At 41.6% G+C, this 16,433-nt stretch overlaps 2 protein-coding genes across 2 annotated transcripts in view; one reads left to right on the top strand and one right to left on the bottom strand.

Moving 5' to 3' along the window:
* The window catches only part of cfap44 (cilia and flagella associated protein 44), a 29,437-nt gene extending 23,330 nt beyond the window's left edge, over positions 1-6,107 (bottom strand). Inside the window, exons 1-11 of the mRNA XM_079659973.1 lie at positions 6,016-6,107; positions 5,744-5,857; positions 4,837-4,963; positions 4,558-4,720; positions 3,846-3,948; positions 3,555-3,771; positions 2,302-2,416; positions 1,726-1,890; positions 1,011-1,169; positions 874-921; positions 480-626 (exon numbers count right to left, since the gene is read on the bottom strand). Of these exons, the coding sequence (XP_079516099.1) occupies positions 480-626; positions 874-921; positions 1,011-1,169; positions 1,726-1,890; positions 2,302-2,416; positions 3,555-3,771; positions 3,846-3,948; positions 4,558-4,720; positions 4,837-4,963; positions 5,744-5,819 (1,320 nt within the window). The 5' untranslated portion in view covers positions 5,820-5,857; positions 6,016-6,107. The remainder of the gene's footprint in view (positions 1-479; positions 627-873; positions 922-1,010; positions 1,170-1,725; positions 1,891-2,301; positions 2,417-3,554; positions 3,772-3,845; positions 3,949-4,557; positions 4,721-4,836; positions 4,964-5,743; positions 5,858-6,015) is intronic.
* A 433-nt stretch (positions 6,108-6,540) lies between these two features.
* On the top strand, positions 6,541-16,056 carry pum3 (pumilio RNA-binding family member 3). The gene is made up of 18 exons (XM_079658967.1): positions 6,541-6,665; positions 7,207-7,274; positions 7,355-7,543; positions 8,403-8,589; positions 8,679-8,754; positions 9,173-9,266; positions 10,254-10,320; positions 11,710-11,884; positions 12,075-12,178; positions 12,436-12,514; positions 12,758-12,856; positions 13,193-13,246; positions 13,443-13,523; positions 13,640-13,782; positions 14,159-14,381; positions 14,497-14,584; positions 14,781-14,871; positions 15,260-16,056. The coding sequence occupies exons 2-18, from the start codon at positions 7,208-7,210 to the stop codon at positions 15,387-15,389; spliced, it is 1,947 nt and encodes a 648-aa protein (XP_079515093.1). The 5' UTR covers positions 6,541-6,665; position 7,207; the 3' UTR covers positions 15,390-16,056.
* Positions 16,057-16,433: the final 377 nt, after the last annotated feature.

Genomic DNA, 16,433 nt, shown 5'->3' with positions numbered 1-16,433 from the left:
TTTAATGATGAAGATTAAATAAATCGGGGCTCTTTACGACATCCTTTAGAGAAAATGTACCGCTGCGTATATCCAATCCAATCCAACTTTATTTACAAAGCACTTTAAGACCTACAGACCAAAGTGCTGTTCAGAGAGATACATCAAATATAAACTCACACAGCTAAGCTCACAAAACATAAAAATAAGTATAAAATCACATAAAAGATATGAACGCAAAACCAAACAGAATAAACGTAACAATTACAAAATAAAAATAAAACATAAAAACAACCATATAGTAAAAACAATAGACCACTGAAAGCAAATAAAAGCAACAGTCTACTTGTTTACGAATGCTAAGGGGAAAAGCTGGGTTTTAAGACGGGATTTAAAGACAGACAGTGTGGGAGCCTGTCTGATTAGCCAGGGCAGCTCGTTCCACAGTTTAGGGGCGGCAGAGAGAGTATATTATTTGTGGTTAGATGTGTGTTATGTTACGACAACCCCCTGTATGTGTGTAGGGGAGAAAGGGTATGATACTCACGGTCTAGAGTGGTCGTGGCCATCAGGTGGGATATCCTGGACACGTCCAGGCCCTGGATGGCCCCGGCGTGGAAGGAGAACAGGCACTCTGGATCAGGAGTCTGCACACAGATCACACATCAACGCTTATTTAAAGTGAGAAAGCGTCTCATGGGAGTCCTCTTTGGTTTGATTTGAGATGTGCTCATTTTCAGGTCCATATTTGTATTTTGGCGACAAATAAAGAACACATTTTTTACCAAATGTATAAGAAAAATGTTCTTCATAGTAACAAGAAGAACCTGTTACAAGACAATTGAAATATGTGTTAAGGATGATAACATACTAAAGTAAGTGTATGGAACTCACAGTGTAGGTGAATGAAAGGTCCAGTTTCCAGATGGCTCCGCTGGTGTCCTATCAGGTGCAGAGATCAGGTTTGGTATTTTGATGGAGATCAGACATTACACATAGCTGTAAGGATGAGCCTCTGACTCCCCTCTGACCTGAGCGAAGCAGATGAAGGAGTCGGACGGCTGCGAGCTCTTCACCACCGAGGACAGGCACACGTTGTGTCCCACCAACAGCTCGTTCATGGGCTCCAGCTCAAACCGCCCGCTGTCACCGGTGCTGTCTGCGGTGTCAATGCTTTCAAAGTCCCAGCCCTGCAGGGGGGGGGGGGGGGTTACAAATTCAGACCGATTTCAAAAAAGGTGACTACAAAGAAATCAGAGTTTAGATCATCAATCCGGCTCAATAAGGTTGATAAGGAGTGCCAAGAAGGGTCAATTAGCTTCAAAAAGGAACATGATATTTCTAATTGTATGATCTTTGGCAAACAAACGTTTATGATACTTACCCTTTTTGTTCAGCAGGATCCTCTCGACATATTAAAACCACTTTTAAGATTTTTGAAGCGTAAATTCAATCTCGAGAGGCAAAAAGCTAACATTGGGCTATAAACAAACTACATCGCAGTGACTTGACTTCACCACCGCTAAGCTAAAGGGGGCTAACGGTCAGTGTGATGACGTTAAGTAGTGTCATTTAGTCTCTGCACCACTCTATTATTGACACACACACAAAAAAAACTACAAACAAAAGCCATTATTAATGTAGAAAAAAAGACTAAACCGTTTATTGTTAATTTAATCAGAACATTTTTATGTTTTGGAAAATATTTCTGACACGTTTGAAGTGAAGCATTTTGAAGTGTCTTACCCGAACCGCTCCATCATAGCCGATGGTCATCAGCTGTCCGTCTTCCAGGGCGAACGGCTGGACCATCCCGGCGTGGCACTTCCCCCCCCCCTTACGACAAATTTCCACCTTGATGGCGTTGCCCTCCCACAGCAGCAGGTTTCCCCAATCTGAGCCGGACACCACCTGAGAGGAGGAGACGAAGAGAGGCGAGGGTCAAGATGAACTTTTACAAAATCTCCAACACACACACCAAAATAATCTAGATGGATTTGTCGCTCCACATCAATTCTGATAACTATGCCTTAACAATGATCGACCAATCATGATATGGAGGGAATTCTCTTGAAAAAAAATTATCCAATTTTTAACAGCCATAAGGTTCAGAGGAAATACTTGAATAGAAAACAGACTCATTGCTTGAGACATGAATCATAGTGACACATCTGAGTTTCTATTGGTGTGTGAGTACATGTACAACTGTTGGTTTGACATTTTAATGATTGAAAACTAATTCTGTAATGCTCCATCAGGTAGCAGTAAATCAATATCTAGAGAAACATGTCAGATGTTGCGTCAGAGCTGCAGGGCACACACCTTTCCATCAGGAAGATCCACGTAGCCCTTGATATCAGTCGCTGCAGTTTTCCCAAAATTTCCCATAAGCCCTTGCAATTTAAGCCCTGTGTATGTGTCGGCCATTTTCCAGAACCTGACAGAGAGGAGAAAATGTATTGTCCTCTTATTTGGAAACATTAATAACATATAATTATCATACAACATGTAATCTTATATGCCGGTTTGGGGAGAAACTGATTACGTTGTTGTCATGGCCTGGCTCTTGGCCATAACAAAAGCGTGGAAAGGACAAGATATAAGAAAATATATTTATTACAATAACCCAACGTTAAAGGTAGGGTAAGAATGGAGAAACCAGCTCGAGTCGAGTGCGCTAGAATTTGAAAGTACGCTGCCGAAACAAATCTGCCCCTTTCTTCCAGAGCCCCTCCTCCAACACACACGAACGCACACATGACCAATGAGGGCACGAGATAAGTTTGTGCACAGATGGAAGGCTGACAGGCAGGTAGGCCATCCAGTTAGTTTAGCCGGGCCGGCTCAGATGATTGGTCGTGCTTTTTACAGCGCTACGGCTTCCACAGATGACATTTTGTATATATTTATTGTCAAGCACTTACTGTAAGATATTCATTGCTATCGGGATGTTAAGAGCATTCCATGTGTTACAAGCAGTGTTTCTGAAGTGAATTAACTACCCCAACTTTAACACAAAAGCTACCCCAATGTGATGTGTTAGTCAGTCAGATCAGTAGTGTAGATGTGGGTGTGTGAACATGGTGTGGGGCGAGGTGTTTGAATGCCAAAACCAATATAAAGGTAAGACAAAAGCATAAACGAAGTAGCTGCTCTCCCAAAACAGATGCTCTGCGGAGAGAGCGAATGAGACTCTAGCTCGAGCCTTTCACTCCTCCGGTACCGGCGGCCAGGTGCCCTCAATCAGCGCTGATATAATGTGAGGAATACGGAAGGGGTCGTCACATTATCAGGGTACATTTTTTTTTTTTTTAAAAGGTAAACTTCTAAATAAAGAAAGATATATTACGAAGCAAATGCTTTCACATAGAAATACATGCTAAACAGTAGGAGTTACACACAGTCCTTTCTACGCTTAGGGGGAAATATGAAAGGGTGTTTTAGCTGAATCCGGATAAAGGCAGCAAATGGCTTCATAATGACATGTTTACATAAAAGATTCAAAGCCATTCTTTTTATTTTTATTCCAGTGGGCCTAACATTGTTTTGAACAGTGCTTGAGGAGGATTCAGTACTTGATGTGTCCAGATCCTGACGATGTGAGCAGTCCCGGGTTGTATGGGGAGAAGCTGACTCGGTAGACCTCCTGAGAAATGGCCTTGCAGCGCAGCATCACCTCCTCCCTCCTCCAGTCCCACAGCGTCAGCATGTAGTCGGGGTCCGCCCCCACGCTGGCCAGCAGGCTCCCGTCTTGGTTAAAATCCACAAAGCAGTACGCCCTCTCCGTACCGCCTGCAAAACATCAAAGTTAAAACATCAATGAAACATCACATTTGAAAAACTCACAGCATCTTGGTCCCGTTTACCTCTGAGGATGCAGAACGGCCGTAACGAGGGATATTCATACATTATGATGTTGGGCTGGATTCCCTTCTCTGCTACAGCGAAGCACTCTTTGCTTGGATGTGCCTTGACATACACACAACACAAATATTAAATACATTAATACCACAGTTGTTGTACATTTGTTTATATATTGATACTATTAGATTATGCTAAGGTTATGTTTGTCTTATTGAATACACCAGGAGAGAGTGCCGTAATACGTGTGCATGTCCAAGGGATTTTAAAGGGGCCCTACTATGCTCATTCTCAGGTTCATCTTTGTTTTGTGTGTCTCTACTGAAACATATCCCCCCGCTTTAATGTTCAAAAAGAGCTCTATTTTTCTCATACTTCCTGTGTTGCAGCACCGCTTTCTGAGAGATATGGTGCAGAGAGAAGAGGAGAAATACAAAATGTAATTGACAATAGATCAATAAGGCCTAACAAGAGCTATGTCTCCCTCTGGTGGTGGTTTGCGTTTAAAGACAGGTAAAACATTTTTTGTAATCCATATCTTTTAATCTATTTTATTTGATCCTAAAATGAACTTACTGTTACAAAACCAATTTCCCCGGGAATTGGTTTTATTTAAAATTGTTATTGATTCTGAAATTGAAGTTAACCATCTGTTTATCCTTCTCACTCCATCCCACAGATGAGCACTCTTCCCTTGAAGTGTGTACACTATCTTACTTTGATGGTGCCGATTCCTCCTCCACTGCAGGAGCGGAGGTATCTCTGCTCCTTGGTGGAAACGTCGAGCAGCACGAGCAGGTTCCCGGCGATAAAGATCAGAGTGTTGTCATCCAGCAGCTGCAGGTTCCCCCTGCGCCCACTGTCATAGCCAAAGGAGTGACTGCACGCAGGACAGAATAAGGATCAAGGTCAGATTCCCTAAAGTGTCACACAACATGTACTTTCAAAAGTTGTAGGAGATGTGGTGTAACATTTAAGAACAATGAAAAAGGATACCAGAGGTGCAGGACGTTCTCTGGGATTTCAGAGTCCGGTGTGATGTATGGTCTGGAGTGAAGTTCCTCATAATTGTAGAACTCAGAGAGTTGCTTTGTTGATCCGTTTTCAGACTCAAGCTGCATCACTGGGTGTTTATCGTGAGGGAGTAAAATGTTGGAGAGGTCAAACTCCAGCAACACTTATAGCATTGCATACAATCTTTTGTTAGACAAGGGAGAGGTTGAACTGAAATTTGGAAGCAGCTTACAGGCACCAATGATTTAACTTGTTAAATTGTTATTTGTATGTGAATCAACACATTTTTATTTTACTTTTAGATTTTACACTTCAACTGATGCTCCACTGTGGTCAGTGCTTACATACCAGCTGCTATTTCAACTGTTTACAGCTCACACACTTGGACTGTTCTCAGCAATCCTAAACTAAAATGTCTATTGCATCCATCTGCTATTTCTTAAATGCGACTGCATTACTACAAGTTAACTAACAGTGTCACTACTTGTGTTTCTTATTGACTCACTAACTAACTTAACTAAGAGTTCCTCTGACTTCAGTTTTGCATCTCACATTCACATATTTAAATGCTTCTACTTTTAGAGACATTTCATTCACTTATCTCCAGTGGTGAAATAAGTACTCACATCATTTACTAGAGTAAAAGTAGCAATATCAGAGAGTAGAAATACTCTGTTATAAGTAACACCTCTGCATTTAAATTGCACTTCAGTAAAAATAGAAGCATCAACATATACTTAAAGTATTTTAAGTTAAGGTTCTCATCTTGCAAACTCCACATGTTCATCTAAAAGCCTTTAGCTAAGGCTAGGTAACGCTAGCTAAAAAAGGTGATGCTATCTGACCGTTACGTTGACGTTATACAGGTAAACTTCCACAGTTGGGCTACCTTCACCGTTATCCTGTGTAGCAGTCTCTCTCTTCTCAGTCTGTTCACCAACAGTAGTTCTGTTTTCTTCCGACATGTCCGCTGTTTACTCATCTGCTTCTCTGTTTTGGCACTCTGAAAAATAAAGAGGGCAATTTATTTTTCAAAAGTAACGTTATTTCCAACTTCACCGAACCAACGTTAAGCTTTAAACAACTCTGAATGTGAACATAACGTAAAAGACAGCGGTGGAAACTAAATTGTTAGATATTCTATATCAAAATAGCACGTACCAAAATGTTTTAACGTGAATTTTGCCTCAAATTTAACGCGTCAAACCTTTACATTTGACTGTCCAACTCATCCGTTTAAGTTTGGGGGCGTTGCTAGGCAACAAGGTCAGTAACTCTCCCGCAAAGCATGCTGGCTAATGTAGTTCTTTCAGTGTTATCTTGGGATGAACAATGTATAACATTTCTAGACACATGGACAAATTAGATATATCCATTATTGTTTATTGAATCATTCACTCGGGTAGAAATACAACATTAAACTATGAACGTCATAACTCTGAACTCTCTCTATCCTTAGTGACAATGTCTGTACGGTGGCCGAGAGGGCAAACCATAGATGTAAACATGGCCGCTCCAGGCTGTGAACGCTCTTTATACATGCCTAAAACGCCAGGAAAATTATTATTAAACACAACGTTGTTGTCGCTAATGTTTGCGTTTGTTGAGCTGATTAAAGATGTTATTGTAATGATATATATTTGTAAAGCGTGACCTCCTGCTTCTTTACGGCGTTAACATGCTGGCAGCGCATCACCCTACGTTTTACGGCAGCAAAGCTTCAGTTTGGTTGGATAGTGTGGTGCCGTAAACCGTGTTGGTCGCAGAACGCATGGGACTGAGCTGCGATAGCGTGTGTGTTTATCTGAAATGTAAGTCACCAGTAAAATGTTGTATATCCCTGTTGTTGTTCGTGTTTAAAGTAGAGATAAACAAACAACCGTGGCGTAGGGTTATATGTATTTTATTAAGATGTGTTGACAGATATTGTTTATGCTATTAGCTATGTTAACTAGCATTGGCAAAACTAGCAACCCCTTTTAAACGTTATCCAAGTGAGAGAAAACAAACCAAATTGAAGAAATATGCAGCATTAAACGTGACAAATAATTAATACCAGCTACATTTTCTTGAGTATTGAAGGATAAAGAAACAGTCAGTCTTGAGATATTCGTTTTCCTGCAAGTTTTGTACGAATACTTAAGTTTAAGATACTCCTAGCGGTAAAATATTGTGATATTGATTTTGAAATGTGTTATGGAAGTGTTTAATTTCTGCAGATAGTTCACTTTATGTAGACTAACTGCTCACTCAACAGATAGGCCTGGAAAAATGTTGTGAGTGTGGGATTGTGCATTATTTCTGTATATTTAATCTGTCTTCTGCTGCTGTCTTCTTGGGGTATAACTTTAGAATGGAGGCTAAATCGAAGAAACCCTTTTCTCCTAAAGGTGGAAAGAAGTTTACACAGAAAGGAAAAGGTGAGCTCTAGTTAACATTAACCAGCTATACAGCATCGCTTTCAACCAGGTTTGTCATTGACATGTTTCACTTTGTCCAGATTCAATGGGGACCAAACTTGGAGGAAAACCGGCTGGTAAGAAGCCCTTCAAAGCGTATGACAACACAGGGGGCAAACCGTGGAAGGGTGGAAATGGCGGAAACAAAGACTACAAACCTGCTTTCTCCAAAGCTGGGCCTGGTCCGCAGAAGAGAAAAATGCCATTTAAGGCGAAAGAAGAAGGCGAAGGTGAGGAAACCTCTACATGCTGACTTTAAAAAGATGTCAATAAGGTTTTGTATAATTTTGTCATTTACTTCTCATGGCTTAATTAAAGGGGCCCTATTATGCTCATTTTCAGGTTGATATTTAGTGTCTCTACTGTGACATGTCTCCATAATTTAATGTTCAAAAAGCTCTTTATTTCTCTTATACTTGGTTAGCTGGCTAGCTCTGTTGTGATTGGTCAACCGCTAAGAGATGTCCTGCCCCTTAGTCTTTCAAGTACAATGTGTTGGAGCTAGCCAATATAAGTGAGTGTTACGTAGTGATTTCACTCTCCCACAAGTAAACATGGAGTTATAATTGCAGTTCAAGTAATATATTTTATATATCTTTAGCAAAGGGATATCAATCATTAATGCTGCACAATTTGGGGAAAATAACTGAAATGTTTTTTTGAATGGTATGGAGATTACTAAATTGGAAGAATTTATCATTTTTAGATATATTTAAAAATGATCAGGGTGTGTTTTTAGGACGATATATACCAAACAAATGAATTTTTTTAAATACTGTTTTGTAGGCCTGGAAATCTATGAAACACCACAAAACCTAATTCATCATATTTTCACATACTTTGCCCGTAAAAAAAAGTTGTGTCTTCCGTGATTTGAATATTGCAGTAACCAATATTGTGATGTTGATTTAATTGTTTGACCATATTAATAACATGAACATGGACTTTTGATTAGTTGCTGTACACATTGTTCCGCTCAAAGCAGTATGGTAAAGACTTCAATTCTGTTCCTTTGGATTCAGCCTAAATATTACTGTTGTTTATCACCGAAGTGTGGACACATTGTAAGTGTTTTCTGCGTGTGATCAGGTCCAGAGGCCAAGAAGTTGAAGGATGGCGAAGTTAAGCCAAACACAGAAGGGCTGACGGAGGAGGAGATCAAGAAGAACAGGCAGCAGGCGAAGAGGGATCTGAAGGACAGCAGGCAGCATGCGGAGAGGAAGGACATGTTCGATATCATCCGTCAGTGCAAACGCCTGTGGGGCGACCTCAGGAGGTACAACCACACAAGGGCCAGAACATATTTATAGTAGATGTAATATGCCTGTTCACTGAAAGATGATGGTGGTGTGTGTGTGTGAACAGGAAGAATTGTGACAAAGAGCTGAAGACCAAACTGATGGGGGAGCTTCACGATCTGGTCCGCGGGAAGATCAAGCAGGTGAGCCTCACTCTGCCTCCCTCAGGAACTACAGGGCTCATTAACAGAATCCCTTGAAACATGTGATGTCGGCTAAATGACTGCAGATCGCCTGTCAATCAAAGAGTTTGGAACATAAGTGTCTTAAGATTTTATTTGGATGCACTTTATTTTAGTCCTACTGCCAGGTGCCGTTCAACCAGTAGACATATTCCCCTTTTTTGTTACACTTTTTTTTTAACCTGCCGCAGGATAATGATACTTTCTTATTACAACTGAAGGCCTAATTGGACTTGGCAAGTTAATAGCTGAGATTTGATGACACAGAGACACGTTTGAAATGGTCTAATATGTCAAGAAACGCCAGTAGTTAGACAAAAAATAACTTCTAATATGAAATCTTTCTGACTGTCATTTCTCACTGTTCTCTTTCCTCCAGATGGCGTTTGCTCACGACTCGGTGCGAGTTCTCCAGTGCTTCACACAGTTCGGCAGCCACGAGCAGAGACAGGAGGTCTTCGATGAGCTCGAAGGTGAGTGTGCTTCATGGACTTTGTTTTGTGTTCACATCATCAGACAATTGAATAAACCTTGAGCTTAAATTGACGCAGTGAAGTTTTTCATACACTTCAGGAAGCTAAGGGTTTTTAAACTTCCCTGTAAGACTCAAAATACACACTAGCCTTGGGTTCACGATGTTACTTTCACAATAAAAGCCCAAGCCATCTACTCTGCATCACAGCCTACCAGCTGAGCATTTTGCTAAGAGGCAACTGAACATATCATCTCACAGTGGAGAGAGATGGGTGCACTTTTAAGCTGTACTGACATTTTGAAAATGTCCTACATTCTTTTAAAAAGGAAACGCATCCATGAATTGAATCATTTCCATGTTCACATTAGGGATGCCAGCGATTATTCGAATATTCGTACAGTCTCCATAATCGAAAATTATTTTTAAAATTCGATTTTTTTTTTTTAATTATTATTTATGTTTATTTATTTTTTCTGGCTTAGTTTCAACCAAAATATAGACTAATGCTAATAATAGTAATAGTATTAATAATTGTAAATGGCCATTGGTCACACCACCAGTTTGTTTTACTGTAAACTTGGAGGAAGCCAGCAGCGCAGCCCTTCGCTACACACACACACCCCGCCCCCCCCTCTCCGTCACACGTGCGATTGATTTATTGGAGTGAGAACTAAACTAAAGATGAACAAACGAACTCCTCGTGGAACTACTTCAAACTGACAAGTGCAAATGAGGTCAAATGCAAGAGTTTTTTTTCTTTTTTCTCTCCCGCGGTGTGGGGGGGGGGCGCTGGTGGAGGGCGTCGAATAATCTATTATTATTCGCCAGGGCTGTCCGATTTTCTGGCATCCCTAGTTCCCATCCTGCCTGATCAGCAGCGTCTCCCACGTGACGGCTGGAGAGTCAGCTGACCTGCAGTCCAGCTCTATATACGAGCCGCTAATAAACAAAACACTAACTGTCAGTATTTTCCTGTCTCCCACAGATGACATCATCGCTCTGTGTAAGTCGCAGTACGGCAAACACGTGGTGAAAAAGATGCTGATGTATGGGTGAGTCTGCTCATAGTGGTTTCTTCTATTCCTTTCAAGAATATGTCCATATTCAAATCAGACTTGAATATATGGAGTAGTGCATAGACGACATATCTTTGTGTGGAAGTTAGCATCGCAAAGTTCCAATGGGATTTTTCAACCTTTACCCGACTGGGTTTTAGGACTCATTCACCGCTCTGTTAAAAATATCAGTCATTTTAGTGGTGTGTGTAACTTGTGTGTGTGTGTAACTTGTGTGTGTGTGTAACTTGTGTGTGTGTGTAACTTGTGTGTGTGTGTAACTTGTGTGTGTGTGTGTGTGTAACTTGTGTGTGTGTGTGTGTAACTTGTGTGTGTGTGTAACTTGTGTGTGTGTGTAACTTGTGTGTGTGTGTAACTTGTGTGTGTGTGTGTAACTTGTGTGTGTGTGTAACTTGTGTGTGTGTGTAACTTGTGTGTGTGTGTAACTTGTGTGTGTGTAACTTGTGTGTGTGTGTAACTTGTGTGTGTGTGTGTAACTTGTGTGTGTGTGTGTAACTTGTGTGTGTGTGTGTGTAACTTGTGTGTGTGTGTGTAACTTGTGTGTGTGTGTGTAACTTGTGTGTGTGTGTGTAACTTGTGTGTGTGTGTGTAACTTGTGTGTGTGTGTGTGTAACTTGTGTGTGTGTGTGTAACTTGTGTGTGTGTGTGTAACTTGTGTGTGTGTGTGTAACTTGTGTGTGTGTGTGTAACTTGTGTGTGTGTAACTTGTGTGTGTGTGTGTGTGTAACTTGTGTGTGTGTGTAACTTGTGTGTGTGTGTGTGTGTGTGTGTGTGTGTGTGTGTGTGTGTGTGTGTGTGTGTGTGTGTGTGTGTGTGTGTGTGTGTGTGTGTGTGTGTGTGTGTGTGTGTGTGTGTGTGTGTGTGTGTGTGTGTGTGTGTGTGTGTGTGTGTGTGTGTGTGTGTGTGTGTGTGTGTGTGTGTGTGTGTGTGTGTGTGTGTGTGTGTGTGTGTGTGTGTGTGTGTGTGTAACTTGTGTGTGTGTGTAACTTGTGTGGGTGTGTGTGTAACTTGTGTGGGTGTGTGTGTAACTTGTGTGGGTGTGTGTGTAACTTGTGTGTGTGTGTGTGTGTGTAACTTGTGTGGGTGTGTGTGTGTGTAACTTGTGTGGGTGTGTGTGTAACTTGTGTGTGTAACTTGTGTGTGTGTAACTTGTGTGTGTAACTTGTGTGGGTGTGTGTGTAACTTGTGTGTGTAACTTGTGTGTGTGTAACTTGTGTGTGTAACTTGTGTGTGTGTAACTTGTGTGTGTAACTTGTGTGGGTGTGTGTGTAACTTGTGTGGGTGTGTTTGTAACTTGTGTTTGTGTGTGTGTGTGTAACTTGTGTGTGTGTAACTTGTGTGTAACTTGTGTGTGTGCTTCCACAGGAACAAGGAGCTGATGGCGGCTGTGATGAAAACATTCAAAGGTCACGTGCGCTCGATGCTTCGCCACGCCTCCGCCTCGTCCATCATCGAGTACGCCTACAACGACAAAGCCGTGTTAGCGCAGAGACTGATGCTCACTGAGGAGCTGTACGGGAACACCTACACCGTCTGCAGGGTACACACACACACACACACACACACACACACACACACACACACACACACACACACACACACACACACACACACACACACATACACTCTATGATGATGGACAGTGTTGATGATGTCATTGTGTCTGTGTTGGTCATGTGAGCGTTATCTGCTGCTCTGAGTGGCTGAACGTTCCTCTTCCTGTGTTTCAGTCTGGAGTGTGTAACACCATCGAGAAAGTGGCCGAGGCGAACCCGGACAAGCTGGCCAACATCATCGAGGAGATGAAGCAGACCCTCACTCCCATGGCCCAGAAGTAAGGCAGCGTGTTTTATATCACAACATTTAGTTAGTAACCTTTGAGACAAAACAGGTCATTTGAAGATGTTTCTTAATGTTTGGAGTCTTAAATGTTGAAATGTGATTCCTTACCAACAATGTTTAGTTATCATTTCTTGGATAAGTCAAAGATAATAAAAAGCGCTTCTGTTTCTCCGTCTCATTTATGTGATTTAATGTCACCTGTGTTGATTGAAAAACAAGGTAACTACATCTTCTGTGGTTGTGTTTCAGAGAACAAGTCATCAAACACTCTCTGGTCCACAAAGTCTTCCTGGACTACTTCCTGTTTGCACCCGAGAAACAGAGAACGGTGAGCAGCTCTTTGGCATCTAAGATATTGTTCACATTGTATATATTTCTTTATTAAGAAGGATACAATGTGCTGTAAAATAAAAGTAAATGTATCAATAAAAAGCAGTAAAAGACATATGAACAAGACAAATGTTACAGTTTCATAGAACAAAAATATTTTAAAAGTAAAATACATTTTTTAAAGTGTATTTACTGTTGAATGGAATTACATGTTTCTTCTCTCCGGTGTGTGTGTGAGCAGGAGATGATCGAGTCCATCAGAGAGTCAGTCGTCTACATGGCTCACACACACGACGGAGCCCGAGTGGCCATGAACTGTCTGTGGTTCGGGACGGCCAAGGTGTGTTTCTCACTCACACACACACACACACACACACACACACACACACACACACACACACACACACACACACACACACACACACACACACACACACACACACACACACACGAACGATATATTCTTTTTAATGTAGATAATATTGTATGCCCAACACACTGGCCAAATTTTAGGTGCGATAAATTCCCGCATGAATATATATTTTCAAACTGTAGTTTTGGTCATTAATTCTGGCTCACAGGAAATGAATACCACAGCTAAAAAGTCAAATGAACAAAATGCATCAACCAATCATATCTTGTGTTATGAACAGCAGTTTTATTTGTCATGTTTCAGGACAGAAAAGTCATCATCAAAACTATGAAGACCTACATGGTGAAGTTTGCCACGGTGAGTTCTCAATATCATTCATTCATTTTAGAAATGAGCTGTCTGTACCTGTGTTGCCTCCATTGGATTTTAGAGAACAAAACTCTTAATTTTAAGTATTTACTTGGAGAAAAGGTTGCATTTATAAATATCTAAACTCATCAGTTTATATCTTACCTGAACTCCTGATGTTCATGTGTCTGTTCTCCGTCCACAGGGAGAGTTCGGTCACCTGGTTCTTCTGGCCATGTTCGACTGTGTGGACGACACCAAGCTGGTCAAACAGGCCGTGCTCTCTGTGAGTCTGAGCCCATGTGCTTTGATGATGCAAAATCAAACAACTATGATTTAGGCTAATATGATCAGGTTGTAGTTATTATCTAAAAGTCTTGTCTCGCCTGTTTCCCTGTGCAGGAAGTCTTGTTGTCTCTGGATGAGGTCATCGGTAATAAATACGGTAAGAAGGTTCTGTTGTACCTGCTGACCCCCAGAGACCCCGCTCACCTGCTGCCGGAGATCATCAAGGTGCTGGCGCGAGGAGACGGGAACACACACAGGTAACTCATCACAAATGTCTAAATAAAATATATAAAACTACCTTTTTGCCCCATGACACCTTTTGTCATTATTTGCTTTCACTTTTTATGACAGTGGAGTTATTTTTAAGCTTCTCACCTTTCAGCCAATCACATGCCCCCTGCTGCTCTTAAAGGGATAGTTTGCATTTTTTAATTGGGGTTGTAGGGGGTATCTATCCTTCAACTAGCGAGCAAGTTCACCAACTGCTTCCAAATAAACATTTAAACTTCTCACGGTAGGGAAAGTGCTCATTCATACTGATCGGAGCAAAGGGCTTCCTGAAGGGAGGACATCAGTAGTGAGGGATGTAACCGCTGCAGCAGAGTGACATCCGATCTGTGTTCCTCTCCTCAGTAAAAAGGACATGGCGGTCCGGCGAAAGGAGCTGCTGGAGGTCGTCTCCCCCCCGCTGCTGGAGCATCTCCGTACCAACGCCGACACCATGGTGATAGACAAGGCGTCCAGCGTCACCATCAGTGACATCCTGGCGTCGGCCTGCGGGGATCTGCGGCCCGCCATGACAGCCGTGGCTCAGCTGGCCAATCAGGAGCTGGTGCCAGGGGGGATAGACGGACAGGTAGGGGTGTGTGTGTGTGTGTGGGGGGAGCAAGCATGGAGGTTCTCCTCACAATGAATGGCTTTCCAAAACAAAGTCTGCTGTTCTTCTCACTGACTTCCTGTTTCTGCTGCAGCTTCACATGGCCGAGCACCCAGCAGGACACCTGGTGCTGAAGTGGCTCCTGGAGCAGGACATGACGCTGGCAGAGGCCGGCAAGGAAGGTAAAAACACACACACCTACAACTAGGCCATGAAGTCATACATTCATTTACCTTTGCAAAACTGCACCCAAATGTTTTTCTTTTTATTAACCAAATTAATTTGAAATCAGTGCAGTTTTTGAAACAAGGATAAGATTATGAGCTAAAATATGGATAACTAAAGCATGTCTCCCCTCTCTTCTTTGTTTCCTCTCAGAGCGCTTCAGCAGGATTCTGGTGGACGCAGTGGGAACAGACAAACTGAAGAGCTGGGTCAAAGTCAACAGAGGAGCCATGGTGCTCTGCAGGTCAGTACACACACACACACACACACACACACACACACACACACACACACACACACACACACACACACACACACACACACACACGTTACCTCATCCAAACCATAAGTGTCCCTCTAGTAGTATCTGTACTTGTCAGGGTCCTGTGATTTTATTTTAAGCTTGAGATTTCTGCCATAACAACCCCATGGAGATTAGTGGAGGTGTGATGCTCAAAACAATGAAACGCTTAAAAAATCTCAACAAAAAACATATATTTGTTTCCAACAGTGTCCAAATTGTTGTTGTCATTCCACCAGGAGTGTTAATAGGGAACACTTCATTAATAATGTGAGCAACACAAAGGCATGACATGGATAAATAATGAAACCTTTGCCTGTTTGGTTTGCAGCCTCCTGAACAGCTATGAGAAGTCTGTGGCTGCGGAGGTGAAGGAGGCGCTGCAGTCCATCAAAGGAGAGCTCAGCAGCCTTGCCAACAACAAAGGAGCTGAGATCCTGCTGGAGAACCTCAACAAGTAGAGACTTTATTCCAAACAGACTGGTGATGTCATCCTATCATTTCCTGTGCAGCAGAGAAACAAGCCTGCAGACGTTTGAAGCTGCCAATAGGGAAAGATTCAGGAGGTATATGCGACCTGGATCTCTGTTATGTCCGTCCCTGATGGAAACATGGACGTGAATTTGTGTGGAAGTGTATCTGTTGATAATGAAATAAAAGATGTTTGAGAAGGTGATTGAACAACAGGTATCTAATGTAAACACACTTTTGCCATATTTTTCCCAATGACTGTCAATAAAACTCAGTTTCTTTCACATAAAAGATTCCCTTTGGGATGCTGAAGGCTTTTTTTGCTAATTAGTTGAGTTTTATTGACAGTAGTCTAACGGCAAAGGAGATATACAGTTAATAGAAACTCAGAGCAGCAGACTGGTGGAAATAACTTTATTCTGTTTTTGTGCTGTTGGATTGAGCTCCGACATTTCAGCAGCATCTGTTAAAAAGGAAATGTGTTCCTGTAGTTTAAAACTAACAGACCCATAAACCGGGCAAATAAAAACAATCCGTCTGTATTGCTTCAGTACTGTAGTCCTCTTTGAGATTTCTATTCTAAGATTTTGTACCATGTGTTTTAATTTTATCTGCTGAAAAGAAAGAATTTGCAAAATAAAGACTATTGTATTCACATTTGAGTATTTAAATATCACATGCAGTAAGTAACCATTTCTGATAAGAATAATAATACCTCTGTCAAAAGCTAACATGCACATTATGTTGTTTGTGATGTGAGAACCACTTCCTGGAGTGTACTTCAGCCTGGAAGTTAATCTTTATAATCTCCTGGCTATAGCTTCACATTAAAATGAATATCATGGCATTTTGTCAAATGTGCTTTCTTGCCTTCCTGCCAAGAGTTAGATTGTATACTACGAATTGCAACAATTAGCTTAGCATAACGCCAGAAAGCAGGGGGAAACACAGTCTGGTTTATCAGGTAACAAAATCGAGCCTCCAGCAGATTTAAATATTATATCTGTTTGGTAGAACATAACTGTTAAATAATG

Source organism: Notothenia rossii (assembly GCF_949606895.1).
Source record: "Notothenia rossii genome assembly, chromosome: 11".
Lineage (NCBI taxonomy): Eukaryota > Metazoa > Chordata > Actinopteri > Perciformes > Nototheniidae > Notothenia > Notothenia rossii.
This window is presented reverse-complemented; position numbering and strand designations above follow the sequence as displayed.